The sequence below is a fragment of the Sapajus apella genome, unplaced genomic scaffold (genome assembly GCF_009761245.1).
Source record: "Sapajus apella isolate SASKATOON/1434 unplaced genomic scaffold, GSC_monkey_1.0 scaffold17, whole genome shotgun sequence".
Lineage (NCBI taxonomy): Eukaryota > Metazoa > Chordata > Mammalia > Primates > Cebidae > Sapajus > Sapajus apella.
The window spans coordinates 7,672,301-7,690,122 of NW_022436957.1; the positions used below are offsets into that span (position 1 = coordinate 7,672,301).

General features: G+C 38.0%; 1 protein-coding gene across 3 annotated transcripts in view; it reads left to right on the forward strand.

Annotated features, from left to right (window-relative positions):
* FRMPD4 (FERM and PDZ domain containing 4) overlaps positions 1–17,822 on the forward strand; it is an 895,030-nt gene that overhangs the window by 34,377 nt on the left and 842,831 nt on the right. For all 3 annotated transcript variants that reach the window (XM_032285792.1, XM_032285788.1, XM_032285789.1), the window contains exon 2: positions 3,851–3,981. In XM_032285792.1, coding sequence (XP_032141683.1) covers positions 3,954–3,981 — 28 coding nt within the window. In that variant the 5' untranslated portion in view covers positions 3,851–3,953. The remainder of the gene's footprint in view (positions 1–3,850; positions 3,982–17,822) is intronic.

A 17,822-nucleotide genomic window follows, 5' to 3' on the forward strand; every position in this document is an offset into this window, starting at 1 on the left:
TCTTTCATTGCTGAAAGTGAGGTGGGATGAGTTTCAAGGGCTTTCTGTAAATCTCACATTCCTTATTATCCTGGGAGATGAAGTTTGATTAATCTTCATTTATCACTGATTGTTCTTTTATTGAAAAGTTTACAAGGTTCTCTATTCACATAAGAGCAGAATCAATTTGAAGATTTTCCTTTTAATCTAGACTCTTGAATTCAGTTGAAATGCTTTCAAGAAGTATTTAATTAAAAAATTTAAATAAAGAAAAAGTCTCTGCTATGTGACTCTTATACAGTTTTGAGGTATTTAATAATTTTATTTCTTTTTAGTAATTTTGGATATGTTTGATACAAAGATGAACAAGAGCCATATGCTCTAATATGAAATTGACACTGAGGTCTAAGATAAATGCTATCTGAGAAAAAGGAAATAGATAGTTGAAGAGGTATTGTTAGGACCTTATACTCAAATCTCTCAAGAAAGAGTCATTTGTTGGGTCAATTTGCTATGTGTCTCATTATACTATGTGTGTTTCTCCATAACTGCAACAGTGATGATATAGCCCTTCTCAGGTCTGTGTTTCTTTTTTCTTTTTTGTTTTTTTCCCTTGAATGTTAGGATCAATAGTACTTTGGGTTTGATAGTTCCTGCTTATCTCATAAAATTAAAAGAAAATTGGCCCAAACACAAAAATAAGAAAATACAAAATAAAGAAGGTTACTTAGCTTTGCTTTTACTCCTGGGTAGATAGTAAGCACCAGGCCAGAATTTGCCTTTCATTAATTTATCCATTTACTTATTTAGTTTATGGTTTGCATGGTATTACAGCAATACAAATTTGAAATAGGTATGACCTTACCCAAGGTCTGCCATAGAGATAAAGCTTATAACAACTAAAGCAAAAGAAAGTGCTAAATACTCCAAGTGCTCATCTTCAAATAAATAAAGTCCCATAGAGGTTCTAAGGTGAGAGAGAACCTTTCTACTAGGGATGGGGTTGAGAGTCTGGTGAGGATAAGAGTTATAAGTGTTTGTATTAGTCTGTTTTTGCATTGCTATAAAGAAATACCTGAGACTGGGTAATTTATAAAGAAAAGAGGTTTAGTTGGCTCATGATTCCATAGGCTGTACAGGAAGCATGAGGTAGGCATCTCCTTGGCTTCTGGGGAGGCCTCAGGAAACTTTCAATTATGGCAGAAGGCAAAGGAGAAGCATGTACGTCTTACAAGGATGGAGCAGGAGCAAGGGGGACAGGGGAGGTGCCACACACTTTTAAATAACCAGATCTCACAAGAACTCACTCACTATCACATGAACACCAAGGGGGATATACACTCCCACGATCCAATTCACCTCCCACCAGGTCCCACCTCCAATATTGGGGGTTATAATTTGACATGAGATTTGGGTGGGAACACAGATCCAAACTTTATCAGTGTTGAATTGGCTTTTCAAATGGCCCTTAAAAAGTAGGTAGGATATTGAAAAGAAGATCTGAGGTGGGAAAACTAGTAGAGGGAGGAAATAGCAAGACGGAAAGCATTTTGGTGGATTTTGGGGCTCATATGGGCACCCAAGGGGTAGTTAGACTAATGTAAAGTGACAAAAAAGAAGTCCTGGAAAGTAAAGTTTACTTTACTTTACATGGATTAGTCAGAGATTGGGGAAATTTTGGATGTCAGGCTCAAAATTTATTGTATAAGTATAAACACTGGAATTTCTATGTAGAAGTGGTATAGGAGTATTGGCTCTGATAATGTACCTTACAGACCTCCTGTAATGGGGAGCAGTTGTGTCAGGGCTCTGGCTCCTACAATCCCTTGTGGATCATGCATCCCGAAGGTTGCTCCCAGAAATGACTGAGCATGATGGGGATACTAACGTGCACTGTCCCAGGAGACAGATTCTTTCGTTGGCTGACTTTGGCTCAGAAATTCCCTGACAGTTTTACTGAACCTTCCTTAGACATTAAGGAAATGTAGGACTCTTTCATCCAAGTCAAAGTGAGTCTGTCAGCTCTCTTAGCCTTGCCCAGCTCTGTCCGTCCATATTTTTCTTTAAGCAGGCATTTCTGCTAAAAAAAAAAAAAAAATCTACATTTGATCTCATTTTGATGCCTATATCTTTGTGGAACAGGACTAAGGTGTTTATGGGTAGCAACTTGATTGGAGGTGTGTGGTTAGGGAACTTGTTTTGAAGCTGTGTTTGCACAAGTTTGCTGCTTTTTTTTTTACATTGCATGGATTTTTTAGGCGACTTTGGTGGGAACTGAAGGATATTATGGAGGTCTGTGGTATCCCGTAGGCTATCCTGGATGTTGGTAGTAGAAAGTCATTTAAATGTTTTCCCTTATTAAAATAATGATCACACATATTACTTCATAGTGCAATCATAAACTACAACCAAAGTCATAAATATTGTGTATGACTAAAGAAAACAGATTAGCGCTAGTGAATTCAATGTAAACTAAAAATATTTGTTAATAGTAATTTCTGACCCTAGCTCAGTGCTTCTGAGGTAGAAAGAATTGATGTCTTGCATACTTGATGAACACAGCTTAGAAATGTTTTTCTCCATTTTTTTTTCTCTCAATATCCTTTCAATGCATTTTATCCGGAATTTTGGCGTAGCCATAACATGTCTTAATTTGCAGTGCTCCTTCTTTGAATAATCTGTGAAAGAACTCTTTTGACAGCTGGAAGTGAGTTTAACTCAAATTATATTAATAAAGATATATGTTGAAGCATGTACATTGTTCTCGTGTTACTCAGATTTGTGTTATGCTTTCTTTTGCATTGAAATACATCTATGTTTAGGGCCTTGACATTGGTTGACTTGGATATCATAGTAATGTCACAACTTTAGGCTGTGACTTTTCTGCAGGTGCTATTAGAAGGAGATAATAGGCTGCCAGGCAGAGGAGGGGAAGACTGGATTCCAACAAATGCTGTGGCCTTGGCAAGTCACACACATTGCATGGGTCTATGAAAATAACATCTCCGGGAATAACTGAAATGAATAAATAAAGACTGCTTGGAAAGTTAACAAGAGTAAAGGGATGAGGGAGCAAGCAGAGAGGAGCCTGAGTGTTGACTGAGGGCACTTTAAGGGCACTGCTTTGGCAGCACTAAAGGAGTGGTTAGACATGTGGGAGGGATGAGGTCAGAGGAAGCCACCTAGGGGATGCTTGAGCTCACAAGACTAAGCCAAGACTGAACATTTTAAGTAGAAGGGAAGAAGAAAATGACCAGTGCTTTTGATTTGCATGCACAATTGGAGAATAGGAGGTTTTGATATCCTTTGGGAAAAGTGTATGTTTCTTCCTGAGTGACTGAGGGGTTATTGAGCAAACTGAAAAGTGATCATGCCTCTTGTCTTTATATGCAAAGCCATTCTGTTGTTCTTTTGTTGCTTGGTGAATATTACGGTGAATTGATGTCTGTTTATCCATTAAGACTTCTACTCATCTGCTTTCCCACTAAGAACAAAGATGAATTCCAAAATTGAAAAGTTTAATGGGCACTTTCCACTGACCTTATGGCTCTTTGATTTTGTTGGCATTCTTGACTATTCTGTTTATAGTAAAATATGTTTCACTCTCTAGTAAAATGGATTTTTTTCTAGTAAATGTTCTTGTGCAGAAAAAATGTGGAAAAGCCCTATAATTCATTGTTAGCAGTAGTTTCATAAAATTGACCATTATTTAAATTGAGGGTGGTAGAGGTAGAAAAGAACATCCATTTGTGCTGTTTCCAGGAAAATTTTTGCAATGAGTAAAACTGAGTGAATTATGGTATTCTTAAAAAATGTGTAACACATTTTATACAAAGAAGATACTCAAAACCAGATATCATTTATCTTTTAGGTGAATGAAAAAGAGACCAAGTGAAAAAACTAAGTGATTTAATGACCTGAATGTATCCCATAGAGTGGAAAATAAAATACAGGATCCCAAGCTTTGACCTTCTATGTCATCATCATCTTTGAAATATACAGGTAGGTGGTTATATTCATTTTGAGAGTTGACCCAGAAGCTATGAAATAGAAAGTAGCCAAGACAACAGTGCCAGTCTGACCAAGAGATTTAGTATTGTTGCATATATAATTAGGATGGTTTTGTTTTCTTCTTCATGAATGTGAAAATATGTGACCTGGTGTTTTTTTAAAAAGTTCATCTAGAGCTGTATGTGACGTATAAAGATGTACTACACAGAATTAAATTTCCACGGCAAAGACAACTGTGACAATAGCAATAGTGGTAGCTACAGCTTACGAAGTACTCATTCTATGCTTAGCCTAGTGCTAAAGTGCATTCCATAGATTTTCTGATCAACCCTTATACCAAGAATAATTAGAGGTAAGTATTTTCACCATTTTGTGAATATGGAAACTGAGGCATAGGGAGGCTAAGACATTTGCTAAGGTTCATATGTCTAATATGACTTGTCCAGGTTTGTTTGTCTTTCTCCAAAGTTAGTACTCTTAACTAGAGCAGAATATTTGACTGGTAAACTGAGTGGTGGTCAGGATAAACCAGAACTTTCACACATTTTGTTTTTCTAAATGGATATCCAATTGTAGAGTGAGTTGAATCAAAATCACCTGACTCATACAAGTCTTTGACATGTAACTATTATATGGCCTGATCTCTTATGATGTCTTATGTTCATTAATTCTTTGGGAACAAGAATCTGCAAGTAGGTACAGTTTTGTCAAAAACTCGAATTTCAAGAAATTGAGTTTTAAAGTTCTAATTGGCTTTTATTAACAATCCATGAATTGGATAGCATCTAGTTTACAAAATAGAAAGGAGCTTCGATTAGCTGAGCAGAGAGGGTGGGCTTTATAGGCAGAAAAGCTGAAGAAAGCAGAAACAAGGGACAAAATGCAGATTGGTCCTTTTTAAGTTGCTTTCCTTATAGGGAATATTGTTGGCTTAATGGAATTTGGCTATCCTCTCTCTTCTGATTTCTTAAAAAGTTCAGATCTTACAAGTAAACAGTATAGGTTTCAGTATGGTGACATGCAACCTTAGCATGACTGACTCCATTTTGGGTTGATCTATTGGGGCCTGATGCAGGAGTTAGGCCCAAATCAAAGGCCTTCCACAAATTTTGTTTAACAGTTTCCAGGCTAGGGCCAAGAACATTGGATTTAGGCAATAGTAGGACAAACAAGGCAAAGAAGCAGAGTCTTCCATTTTAGGGTTCTGGAAATCTACAGATGGCCACTGAAGATACAGAATAGACAAATTCTGTGAGCTACAGTGATGGTCTTGAAATTTATTTGTATACATATTACCTCAGTAAGAGAAAAACAAAAAAACAAATGGTAAGAATGTCAATATAGATGTCTATCTGTATGTGTAGATAGAGCATTACAAATACTATATATATAATTAGATTAATATATTAAGAGATCTTAAAATCAGTTTTTAAATATCAAGTTTAGTAAAATTTTGTATAGTAACGGATTGAAGGTTGTCTTGTGTTTTTAAATATTACTGAAACACATTGTAGTGATTTGTTTTCTTGGTCTGGATGTTTAATTTTTAAAATATTTTTCAAATTGTGGTGACTTCATGCTGCCATTAGCCAATTTTTAAGTGGGGAAATATACTTTTGTGGTGATATTGATGGTTAACAGTAATGGATGTTAATCCATATTTCAGGTAGTCTCCTTAATTTCAATTTTTCTTGGCTGATTAATCTTTGGATCTGATTGTATTAGTATTTTTCAAATTGAATATCACAACAGCCTATTGCTGATTACAATATTAATAATAATTAATAAAATAGAAAAAAATGTCAGAGTACATTATTAATAAGTATTGTTCTGAGAAGCTCTCATTTCAATTATATACTGGTATCTCTATATCTGTATATATTTACATGTCAGTATGTGCATATCTGAATACTGAATCATGATATCAAATATGGTGATCCAACACTCTTAAAAGTGTTAAATTAAATCATTATTGTATTTACCCAAAACCTGTAGCTGTTGAAAGGCTTATAGAAGGAGAAGGAGAAATGTAAAGTCTACTATTTTCTTGCTTTTCTTTTGTACTTGCATTATTAACACTGTTTCTAATGCTTAATTCCTTTGCACAGAGCTCTTTAAACCAATTGTGTTCACTTAGTTAAAACTAAATAATACAATCTGTGAATTCACTTAACAAAGCATATATCAGCTGCAATAGAACAAAAGTATTGCGGGTGCCCTTATAGACCCCTTGATAACTCTTTTACCTTGGGAAATTTCCAGTACCATACCTGATTCATAATCTTCAAACATCCTCACTGAGAGAGGGTGCCAGTGGCAAACTTTATGTGAACTAATTAGCAAAGCTTTATTTATTTCAATTTTTTAGACAAAAAATACATTTAAATAAAAGTACTGATATTTTCTTTTTTTTTCCACTTATTTATTTTATTGCATTTTAGGTTTTGGGGTACATGTGAAGGACATGCAAGATTGTTGCATAGGTACACACGTGGCAGTGTGATGTGCTGCCTTCCTCCCCATCACCTACATCTGGCATCTCTCCCCTTGCTGTCTCTCCCCAACTCCCCACCCCCCACTGTTCCTCCTCTATTTCCCCCCAACTGACCCCAGTGTGTAGTGTTCCCCTCCCTGTGTCCATGTGTTCTCATTGTTCAACACCCGCCTATGAGTGAGAACATGCAGTGTTTGATCTTGTGCTCTTCTGTCAGTTTGCTGAGAATGATGGTTTCCAGGTTCATCCATGTCCCTACAGAGGACACAAACTCATCATTTTTGATGGCTGCATAATATTCCATGGTGTATATGTGCCACATTTTCCCTATCCAGTCTATCATCGATGGGCATTTGAGTTGGTTCCAGGTCTTTGCTATTGTAAACTGTGCTGCAATGAACATTTGTTTGCACGTGTCCTCATAGTAGAACGATTTATAATCCTTTGGATATATACCCAGTAATGGGATTGCTGAGTCAAATGGAATTTCTATTTCTAGGTCCTTGAGGAATCGCCACACTGTCTTCCACAATGGTTGAACTAATTTACACTCCCACCAACAGTATAAAAGTGTTCCTATTTCTCCACATCCTCTCCAGCATCTGTTGTCTCCAGATTTTTTAATGATCGCCATTTTAGCTGGCATGAGATGGTATCTCAATGTTGTTTTGATTTGCATTTCTTTGATGACCAGTGATGATGAGCATTTTTTCATATGTTTGTTGGCCTCATGTATGTCTTCTTTTGTAAAGTATCTGTTCATATCCTTTGCCCACTTTTGAAGGGGCTTGTTTTTTTCTTGTAAATCTGTTTTAGTTCTTTGTAAATTCTGGATATCAGCCCTTTGTCAGATGGGTAAACTGCAAAAATTTTTTCCCATTCTGTTGGTTGCGGATTCACTCTAATGTCTGTTTCTTTTGCTGTGCAGAAGCTGTGGAGTTTGATTAGGTCCCATTTGTCTATTTTGGCTTTTGTTGTCAATGCTTTTGTTGTTTTGGTCATGAAGTACTTGCCTACGCCTATGTCCTGAATGGTTTTGCCTAGGTTTTCTTCTAGGGTTTTTATGGTGTTAGGTCTTATGTTTAAGTCTTTAATCCATCTGGAGTTAATTTTAGTGTAAGGTGTCAGGAAGGGGTCCAGTTTCTGCTTTCTGCACATGGCTAGCCAGTTTTCCCAACACCATTTATTAAACAGGGAATCCTTTCCCCATTGCTTGTTTTTGTCTGGTTTGTCAAAGATCAGATGGTTGTAGATATGTTGTGTTGCCTCCGAGGCCTCTGTTCTGTTCCATTGGTCTATATCTCTGTTTTGGTACCAGTACCATGCTGTTTTGATTACTGTAGCCTTGTAGTATAGTTTGAAGTCTGGTAGTGTGATGCCCCCTGCTTTGTTCTTTTTGCTTAGAATTGACTTGGCTATGCAGGCTCTCTTTTGGTTCCATATGAAGTTTAAGGTGGTTTTTTCCAGTTCTGTGAAGAAGGTCATTGGTAGCTTGATGGGGTTAGCATTGAATCTGTAAATTACTTTGGGCAGTATGGCCGTTTTCACGATATTGATTCTTCCTAACCATGAACATGGAATGTCTCTCCATCTGTTTGTGTCCTCTCTGATTTCGTTGAGCAGTGGCTTGTAGTCCTCCTTGAAGAGGTCCTTTACGTTCCCTGTTAGTTGTATTCCTAGGTATTTTATTCTCTTTGTGGCAATTGTGAATGGAAGTTCGTTCTTGATTTGGCTCTCTTTAAGTCTGTTATTGGTGTATAGGAATGCATGTGATTTTTGCACATTGATTTTGTATCCTGAGACTTTGTTGTAGTTGCTTATCAGTTTCAGGAGCTTTTGGGCTGAGATGATGGGGTCTTCTAGATATACAATCATGTCGTCTGCAAATAGAGATAATTTGACTTCCTCCTTTCCTATTTGAATACCCTTTATTTCTTTTTCTTGCCTGATTGCTCTGGCTAGAGCTTCTAGTACTATATTGAATAGGAGTGGTAAGAGAGGGCATCCTTGTCTAGTGCCAGATTTCAAGGGGAATGCTTCCAGTTTTTGCCCATTCAGTATGATATTGGCTGTTGGTTTGTCATAAATAGCTTTTATTATTTTGAGATACGTTCTGTGAATACCTAGCTTATTGAGTGTTTTTAGCATAAAGGGCTGTTGAATTTTGTCAAAGGCCTTCTCTGCATCAATTGAGATAATCATGTGGTTTTTGTCTTTGGTTCTGTTTATGTGGTGAATTACGTTTATAGACTTGCGTATGTTGAACCAGCCTTGCATCCCCGGGATGAAGCCTACTTGATCATGGTGGGTAAGCATTTTGATGTGCTGTTGCAATTGGCTTGTCAAAAAGTACTGATATTTTCAACCCACACCCCAATGGGTCATTTTCAGTCATGCTCTGTTGAGCGTGTCCCCTGTTTGTAGGAGACATTGACTCATAAGCATGCTGACCAGGGGTTGAAGCTACCCATGTCTTCTGTTGTGACCTCATCTCATACCAGTCTTGTGCTTATCTGCCTGCTCTAGTCTAACCACACTGAATGTACCAAATAAGTGCCTGCCTCAGCACATTTCCAAGATCCCCATGAGGTTGGTTTCTTGTCATCATGCAGGACTTGTCCCAAAAGACAACCTCTTAGAGAGGCCTTCTCTACTCACTGTATTTTATGTAGCTCATTTCTCTCTTTCCACAGCCCCTACTCTTTGTTCCATTATGCTCTTATTTATTTTTTATTTTCACAGGACTTACTACTATCTATTTAATGCTCCTTCACTCTACTTCAGACTCCCTTAGAACAGGACCCTGGTCTCCACTATTCACTTCCCTATCCCCAGTACATTGCCAAGGCTGAAAAGATTCAGTGAATGACTCAGCACTCCTGTTCTTCTGCTTCACTTGGGCCAGTCCCTTTGGGTTTCCTCTCCTTATTTGTTTCCAAAAGTGGTTTTTCCTCATATCATTTGGCATAGATACTGTATTACAAAGAACGGGGTAATGGAAGGCTAGCCAAATGCTATGAGAACTCCCTGGAAGAAAGGCTCATGACCCAGGGGTTGCAGATGGAGACTGATCCTGGAAATCCTTATGGCTCACATCTGGTAATAAGATGATCAGGCCACCTATGCATTTGGGAACACAAACCTAAAAATGCTGATGTAGTATGCTTTTAACTCTACAAAATTTTGTGTCCTATAGACAATTTCCATGATTAGAAACTTGTATTCCAACTGGAAATGTCTCCTTGGGACTCAATTAATAGAGATTGCTAAGTTTTATCCCTGTAGATAAAATCCTACAGTCTGAACTTGGAATCAAGCATATCAACTGTAGCAGAATCCCTTATCCTGCCTTATGTCTTAGATGAATAAAAGAATGCATGAATAAATAAACTATAGCAAATAATGAAAGCTAAGTCTGGCCAGTCTGACTTTATTCAGCTATGTAGTCTACATAAGGGTTTGGTAAACCATGACCCACAGGCCAATTCCAGGCCAGCACCACTTTTCATAAATGAAATTCTGTTGGAATGCAGAAATGCTCACTCGTTGTAGTGCCTTATGTACTGCAACAACAGAGTTGAATGGTTGTGAGAGACTATATGGCCCACAAAGCCTAAAATATTTACTATCTGGCCCTTTGCAGGAAAAGTTTGCTCACCCTAAGGCTAGAGAATGTCACTTAACTTCTCCGGGCATTTATTTTTTGTTTGTTTGTTTATAAAACGACTTGGATTTAATGGTGTCTGAGATCCTTTTCAGAGCTCACCTTTGATTTCCCTTGAATATTACACTATGTCCATAAAGAAATTCAAGGTGATTCTGACTCAAGGTTGTATTCATCATCTTCTCAGAAAACATATTATTTCAAGAAGTTACATTCTTATTAAATGGGCATAAAGGTTTTACCACATGTATCTCTAAGACATATGGAATATTCCAGATTTGAGTTCATTTCTGTGGTTTGATATTTAAGTACTTGGAGCAATGGATTCATTATGTGGCTTAGTACCTTTCCACTGCTTTCCCCATGGGCTTTGCTAATTGTAAAGGAACTCAGAACTCTAGATAAATGGGTTCACTTACAATCTATAATGATTTAAGTGTGGTTCTGGCATATATTTCAAAATAACTAAGGGAATAATTTCAAATGTCTCACTATTAAAAATGATAGATAAGTGATATGATGAATATGGTAATTAACTTGATTTAATCATACCACATTATATGCACATATCAAAACATCACATCATACCCCTTAGGTTTGTACAATTATGATTTGTCCATTTAAAATAAAACTAATTCTAAAAGAAATGAAAATAATGTTAAATATAACATTAAAATCACAGTTGAATTTCTTTGACTTGCTGTGAGGCCATTTTTGAGCCAGACAAAGAAAATTATTAGTCAATACACACCACAGAAGAAAAACTCTGGTTTAGGAAGAAAACTGTTTTGATTAAGTTAGAATCAATTATATTATCTTGATAGATTTTCTTGTTTCGGTTTAAATTATAAATGCCTAAGTAAATAAAAGCCTCATGGATACCTTTCAAAGATCATTAGACCTGCAAAAATTTTGTTCAGGTCACAAAATTTGCATTGGATATTTCTTTCCATACTTGTCATCTTTTTCCTGTTAGTATTGACTGCACCCTATATCATGGGCCACTGAATATGAACATCACCATCAAATCATGTAGTCAAGTGTTTCTGACAAACTGCACAAAAATAAGTAGAATACATTGAATTTTGATCTGAGGATAAGTAGTAAGTTGCAATTCAGGCCTCCTGTCTTTCCATTCATTAAACATTTATTGAGCCTTTGCTGTGTGGCAGTCCTGTTTCAGGAGCTAAAATATCTATTTTATGTTAACTTCCATAGATTGTAAATCTATAGAAATTTAGAGATTTCACACCATAATCCCACTTGATAATTACCCCAAATCTGAGAAAGAATCAGGCCAACGTTTTTACCCACCCCTAAGGTTTGTGTAGGACCTTGCTAGAGGAATATTAGTGTTGGGGTAAAGAGGTGAGCCCACCCTGGCAATGCCTGGAGATGTTCCATCCTCCCCAAGGTGGGCTTCTTTATATGGGATGTTGGTGTGAATGGGGGAAGACCAGGCACCTTGTCGACCTAAGGATAAGGCAGAGAAAAGGGCAGTGACATGGTGCTGAGGCTGGACAAGCTCTTCATGCAAGAGGCCTGATTCATAATTCTCACACTGTTCTGCCTCCCAGATACAAACAGGAGGCTGGGTTTTCAGTCCAGGGTGAGAGGAGCCCTTTTGGGTGTTCATAGTGCCCAGATACCCACTCCAAGCTAAGCTGAAATAGCTGTGTCTCCCTTGGGATATAGAATGGGAGGACCAAGGAGGGGTCTATGAAATGTGAAAATTCTTTGAAAATCATCCATCCATCTTCAATGGAGACCCAACAGTAATAAAAAAAGCATCTTGGACTGGAAATAGGTAACTTTTTTGCCTTTGGACAAGAAACTCCTTTCATAATGTACTAGTATGTGAAATAAGGGAATTGGACTAATTAACTTGGAGGTCTTACTCAGTTCTTTTTTTTTATTTTTTATTTTTGTTTATTTTTTATTTTACTTTAGGTGTATACTATATCCAGCAATTCTCCCCATGTTATCCCTCCCTACCCTTCCCACCCCCTGCTGTCCCTCTCCTACTCCCCCCAACTGCCCCAGTGTGTGATGCTCCTCCCTGAGTCACATGTTCTCATTGTTCAACACCCACCTATGAATGAGAACATGTGGTGTTTGGTTTTCTGTTCTTGTGTCAGTTTGCTGAGAATGATGGCTTCCAGATTCATCCAAGTCCCTAGAAAGGACATGAACTCATTGTTTTTTATGGCTGCATAATATTCCATGGTATATATGTACCACATTTTCTTTGTCCAGTCTATCACTGATGGGTATTTGGGTTGGTTCCAGGTCTTTGCTATTGTACATAGGGCTGCAATGAACATACGTGTGCATGTGCCTTTATAGTAAAATGACTTATAGTTCTTTGGGTATATACCCAGTAATGGGATTGCTGGGTCAAGTGGAATTTCTACTTCTAGATCCTTGAGGAATCGCCACACTGTCTTCCACAATGGTTGAACTAACTTACACTCCCACCAACTGTGTAGGAGTGTTCCTATTTCTCCACATCCTCTCCAGCATCTGTTGTCTCTAGATTTTTTAATGATCACCATTCTAACTGGTGGAGATGGTATCTCAGGGTGGTTTTGATTTGCATTTCTCTGATGACCAGTGATGATGAGCATTTTTTCATATGTTTGTTGTCCTCATATATGTTTTCTTTTGAAAAGTGTCTGTTCATATCCTTTGCCCACTTGTGAATGGGGTTGTTTGTTTTTTTCTTGTATATCTGTTTTAGTTCTTGGTATATTCTGGATATTAGCCCTTTTTCAGATGGGTGTATTGCAAAAATTGTTTCCCATTCTATTGGTTGCTGGTTTGCTCTAATGATGGTTTCTTTTGCTGTACAGAAGCTCTGAATTTTAATTAGATCTTATTTTTCTATCTTGGCTTTTGTTGCCATTGCTTTTGGTGTTTTAGCCATGAAGTCCTTGCCTATGCCTATGTCCTGGATAGTTTTGCCTACATTTTCTTCTAGTGTTTTTATATTGTTAGGTTTTATGTTGAAATCTTTAATCCAACTGGAGTTAATTTTAGTGTAAGGTGACAGGAAGGGGTCCAGTTTCTACTTTCTGCACATTGCTAGCTAGTTTTCCCAACACTGTTTATTAAACATGGAGTGCTTTCCCCATTGCTTGTTTTTATCAGGTTTGTCAAAGATCAGATGGTTGTAGATGTGTGGTATTGCTTCTGGGGCCTCTGTTCTGTTCCATTGGTCTATGTCTCTATGTTTTGATTACTGTAGCCTTGTAGTATAGTTTGAAGTCCGGCAGTGTGATGCCTCCGGCTTTGTTCTTTTTGCTTAAGATTGTCTTGGCTACGTGGGCTTTCTTGTGATTCCATATGAAGTTTAAAGTGGTTTCTTCCAGTTCTGTGAAGAAGGTCATTGGTAGCTTGATGGGGATAGCATTGAATCTATAGATTACTTTGGACATTATGGCCATTTTGATATTAGTTTTTCCTAACCATGAGCATGGAATGTTTTTCCATCTGTTTTTGTGTCCTCTCTTATTTCGTTGAGCAGTAGTTTGTAGCTATCCTTGAAGAAGCCCTTTACATTCTTTGTTAGTTGTATTCCTAGGTATTTCATTCTCTTTGTAGCAATTGTGAATGGGAGTTCGCTCTTGATTTGGCTCTCTGTTTGTCTGTTATTGGTATATAGGAATGCTTATGATATCTGTGCATTGATTTTGTATCCTGAGACTTTGCTGAAGCTGCTTATCAGTTTGAGAAGATTTTGGGCAGAGACGATGGGGTCTTCTAGATATACAGTCATGTCATCTGCAAATAGAGACAGTTTGACTTCCTCCTTTCCTATTTGAATACGTTTTATTTCTTTTTCTTGCCTGATTGCTCTGGCTAGAACTTCCAATACTATATTGAATAGGAGTGGTGAGAGAGGGCAGCCTTGTCTAGTGCCTGATTTCAAAGGGAATTCTTCCAGCTTTTGCCCATTCAGTATGATATTGACTGTAGGTTTGTCATAATGGCTTTTATCATTTTATGATATGTTCTGTCAATACCTAGTTTATTGAGAGTTGTTACCATGAAGGGCTGTTGAATTTTATCGAAGGCCTTGTCTGCATCCATTGAGATAATCATGTGGTTTTTGTCTTTGGTTCTGTTTATGTGATGGATTACACTTATGGTTTGCCTATGTTGAACCAGTCTTGCATCCCTGGGATGAAGCCTACTTGATCATGATGGATAAGCTTTTTGATGTGCTGTTGCAATCAGTTTGCCAGTATTTTATTGAAGATTTTTGTGTCAATGTTCATCATGGATATTGGCCTGAAGTTTTCTTTTCTTGTTGAGTCTCTGCCTGGTTTTGGTATCAGAATGATGTTGGTCTCATAAAATGAGTTACAGAGGATTTCCTCCTTTTGTATTGTTTGATATAGTTTTAGAAGGAATGGAACCAGCTTCTCTTTGTACATCTGGTAGAATTTGTCTGTGAACCTGTCTGGACCGGGACTTTTTCTTGGTTGGTAGGCTATTGCTTGCTGCCTCTACTTCAGCCCTTGTTATTGGTCTATTCAGGGTTTCAACTTCCTCCTAGTTTCGACTTGGTAGAGTACAAGTGTCCAGGAATTTATACACTTCTTCCTGGTTTACTGGTTGATGTGCATAGAGCTGTTTGTAGTAATCTCTGATGGTAGTACGTATTTCTGTGGGATCAGTGATGATGTCCCTTTTTTCTTTTTTTATTGCATCTATTTGATTCTTCTCTGTTTTCTTTTTTATTATTCTGGCTAGTGGTCTGTCTATTTTGTTGATCTTTTCAAAAAAAAAACCAGCTCCTGGATTTATTGATTTTTTGAAGGTTTTTTTTGTGTGTGTCTTTATCTCCTTTAGTTTGGCTCTGATCTTAGTTATTTCTTGTCTTCTGCTAGCTTTTGAGTTTTTTTGATCTTCCTCCTCTAGCCCTTTCAATTTTGATGATAGGGTGTCAATTTTAGATCTTTCCTTTTTTCTCTTGTGGGCATTTATTGCTATAAATTTCCCTCTCAACACTGCTTTAAAGATGTCCCAGAGATTCTGGTAAGTTGTGTCTTCATTGATTGGTTTCGAAGAACATCTTTATTCCTGCCTTCATTTAATTGTTTATCCAGTTGACACTCAGAAGCAAGTTGTTCAGTTTCCAAGTGTTTGGGAAGGTTTGAGTGTGTTTCTTAATCCTGAGTTCTAGTCTGATTGCACTGTGGTCTGATAGACTGTTTGTTATGATTTCCATTCTTTTGCATTTGCTGAGGAGTGATTTGCTTCCAATGATGTGGTCAATTTTAGAGTAAGTGCAGTGTGGTGCTGAGAAAAATGTATATTCTGTGGATTTGAGGTGGAGCATTCTGTATATGTCTATTAAGTCCACTTGGTCCAGCTCTGCATTCAAGTCCTGGATGTTCTTTTTAATATTCCGTCTCATTGATGTGTCTAATATTGACAGTGTTGGAGTGTCCCACTATTATTGTGTGGGAGTCTAAAACTTGTTTCAGGTTGTTAAGAACTTGCTTTATGTATCTGGGTGCTCCTGTGTTGGGTGCATATATATTTAGGATAGTTAGCTCTTCTTGTTGGATTGATCCTTTTACCGTTATGTAGTGTCCTTCTTTGTCTCTTTTGATCTTTGTTGGTTTGAAGTCCATTTTATCAGAGATTAGGCATCTGGCCATCTCCCCCTTTTAGCTTCCTCTCTCTCCAGTCATGGGGTAGGGGCCTGCGGCGCTGCTCTGTCCTTCCTCCCACTTATAGCTCTCTCTCTCTCCAGGCAGGGAGAGGGGACAATAGCTGGGTCCACAGGCTCTCCCGGCCGGCTTTTGGGCCGACGTTTCAGTTTAGGCCTGTGCACCAATCCGGGACACTGTCCTGGATTATTATTCAGCTCCACGCTTGTATCCTGGCACTTGACTGTCAAAGATCCCCTGTTCTATTTATTGCTGAGGCTTTGGGAGAAGCACTGTATCTAGACTGGAGTGCTAGAGAGGGAGCCTCCAAATTGCCGGTCAGATGTACTTTCTGGGTGAAGCAGCATCCCTCTCTGCTTTGCTCTGCCTTGCCTGGGCTTTGCTTACCATAGGACCAGACCTGTTGTAATGCCCCTGGTACCTCGGTTGGAGCTAGAAGATCTCTGGATTTCTGCATCTCTCTCACTGGGTGTTGAGTGCTGGAGTTGTGTCTATTCAGCCATCTTGGAGAATGCTACCTCAATTCTTACTTGCCATGGTTTTTGAACTTATATTTGCCTCCCAAATTAACTCTGCTTATATGAAGCTAATGCTGCAGTGATATTACAATAGCAGATGCAGCCATGGAAGTGCCTGTTTGTATTCCCTAGGCACTTACTATCTCTGCTGGTCTATGTTGTAAGCACCTATGACTCTGCCAGAGGCTGTTGTCTGGTTGCTGAGACATGCTTGACTAGAAATACAAGAGCATTAAAATCTTCAGAAATGATCTCCCATTAATGCCAAATATGAATTGAATAAAGATACCCCAACATTCTTGTTCCCTGGGGGAGACATCTCTGAAGTTGGTTCTCACCCACAGCAATAACCTGTTGGTTAATGCATATGTGTTGGTCTCCTTCCCTTCCTCTCTTATGTCACCTCCCAAAAAACCACTTGCACTCAGATCCTTATCTCAAGGTCTTCATCTGGGGCAATCCAACTGAATACCAGCCCCAAAGAAGTTCTGTTGTGATTCACCTAGTAGCACGCACATTAATTCACAGCAGGCAGGTCTTTGAGGAATGCATTTTATTTGTCCCCACCAGGGCAGCCAGATTTGGTAAATGAAAATACAGGACTCTATTTAAATCTGAATTTCAGATAACGGTAAATAATTGCTTAGCATAAGTATATCCCATTCCAAATATTGGATGAGATATAAAAAAAAATTCATTGTTTACTTGAAATTTAAACATAATGGCAGTCATCCTTAATTTTTCTGTCATCCTTAATCCTAACTCCTGTTGGAGTGCATTAGGCATTGCAGCTGACTGAATTCCACAGCCGGGGAAAGGCAGGGTGGATTGGGATTGGTTTAGGAGATGCAGAATGTGGAGAGAGTAAAGTAGACCTAAAGCACAATGTCCAGGGATGAAGCTGGATCAAGAACCCAAGAGTACATGCGTGTGGGCTGGTGAATAAGGAATTATCAGTTTAGTGGATGTGGGCAAGGAGACAAAAACAAGGTACAGCACAACAAAACTGTAACCAGCAATCTCAAACCTTGTGGGGAGGGTGATACTGAAGTGACCAAACTTGTACAAACATCATTCATTTCCCTATCCCTATTGCCTAGCACAATGCCTAACTCATTTTTGGTGATCAGTAAACATTGAATGAGTGATAGGGAAGGAAGATTGATAGAAATATGAAATTTTGCCAACTGTGAGTTTTATGGAGTATGGTGCCCAGTAAAAAATGCACAGGGCCTTTTTGAGCAATGGCTTGCATCTGATTACAAATGCATAGAAAATATGAATTGCTATCTGAATTCTAAGTAATGAGCTTTTCCAATGCTTTTCTCATTTTTCAATGCAGGTACAATTCAACTTAAATCTTTCATGGTTAGACAGGTTTTTGAATGCCACTTGTATGTTCAAAGCTAATTTACTTAATAGCCACCTTATCTGAACCTTGAACAATATTACTAAAGTGTTTAGATTGAGAG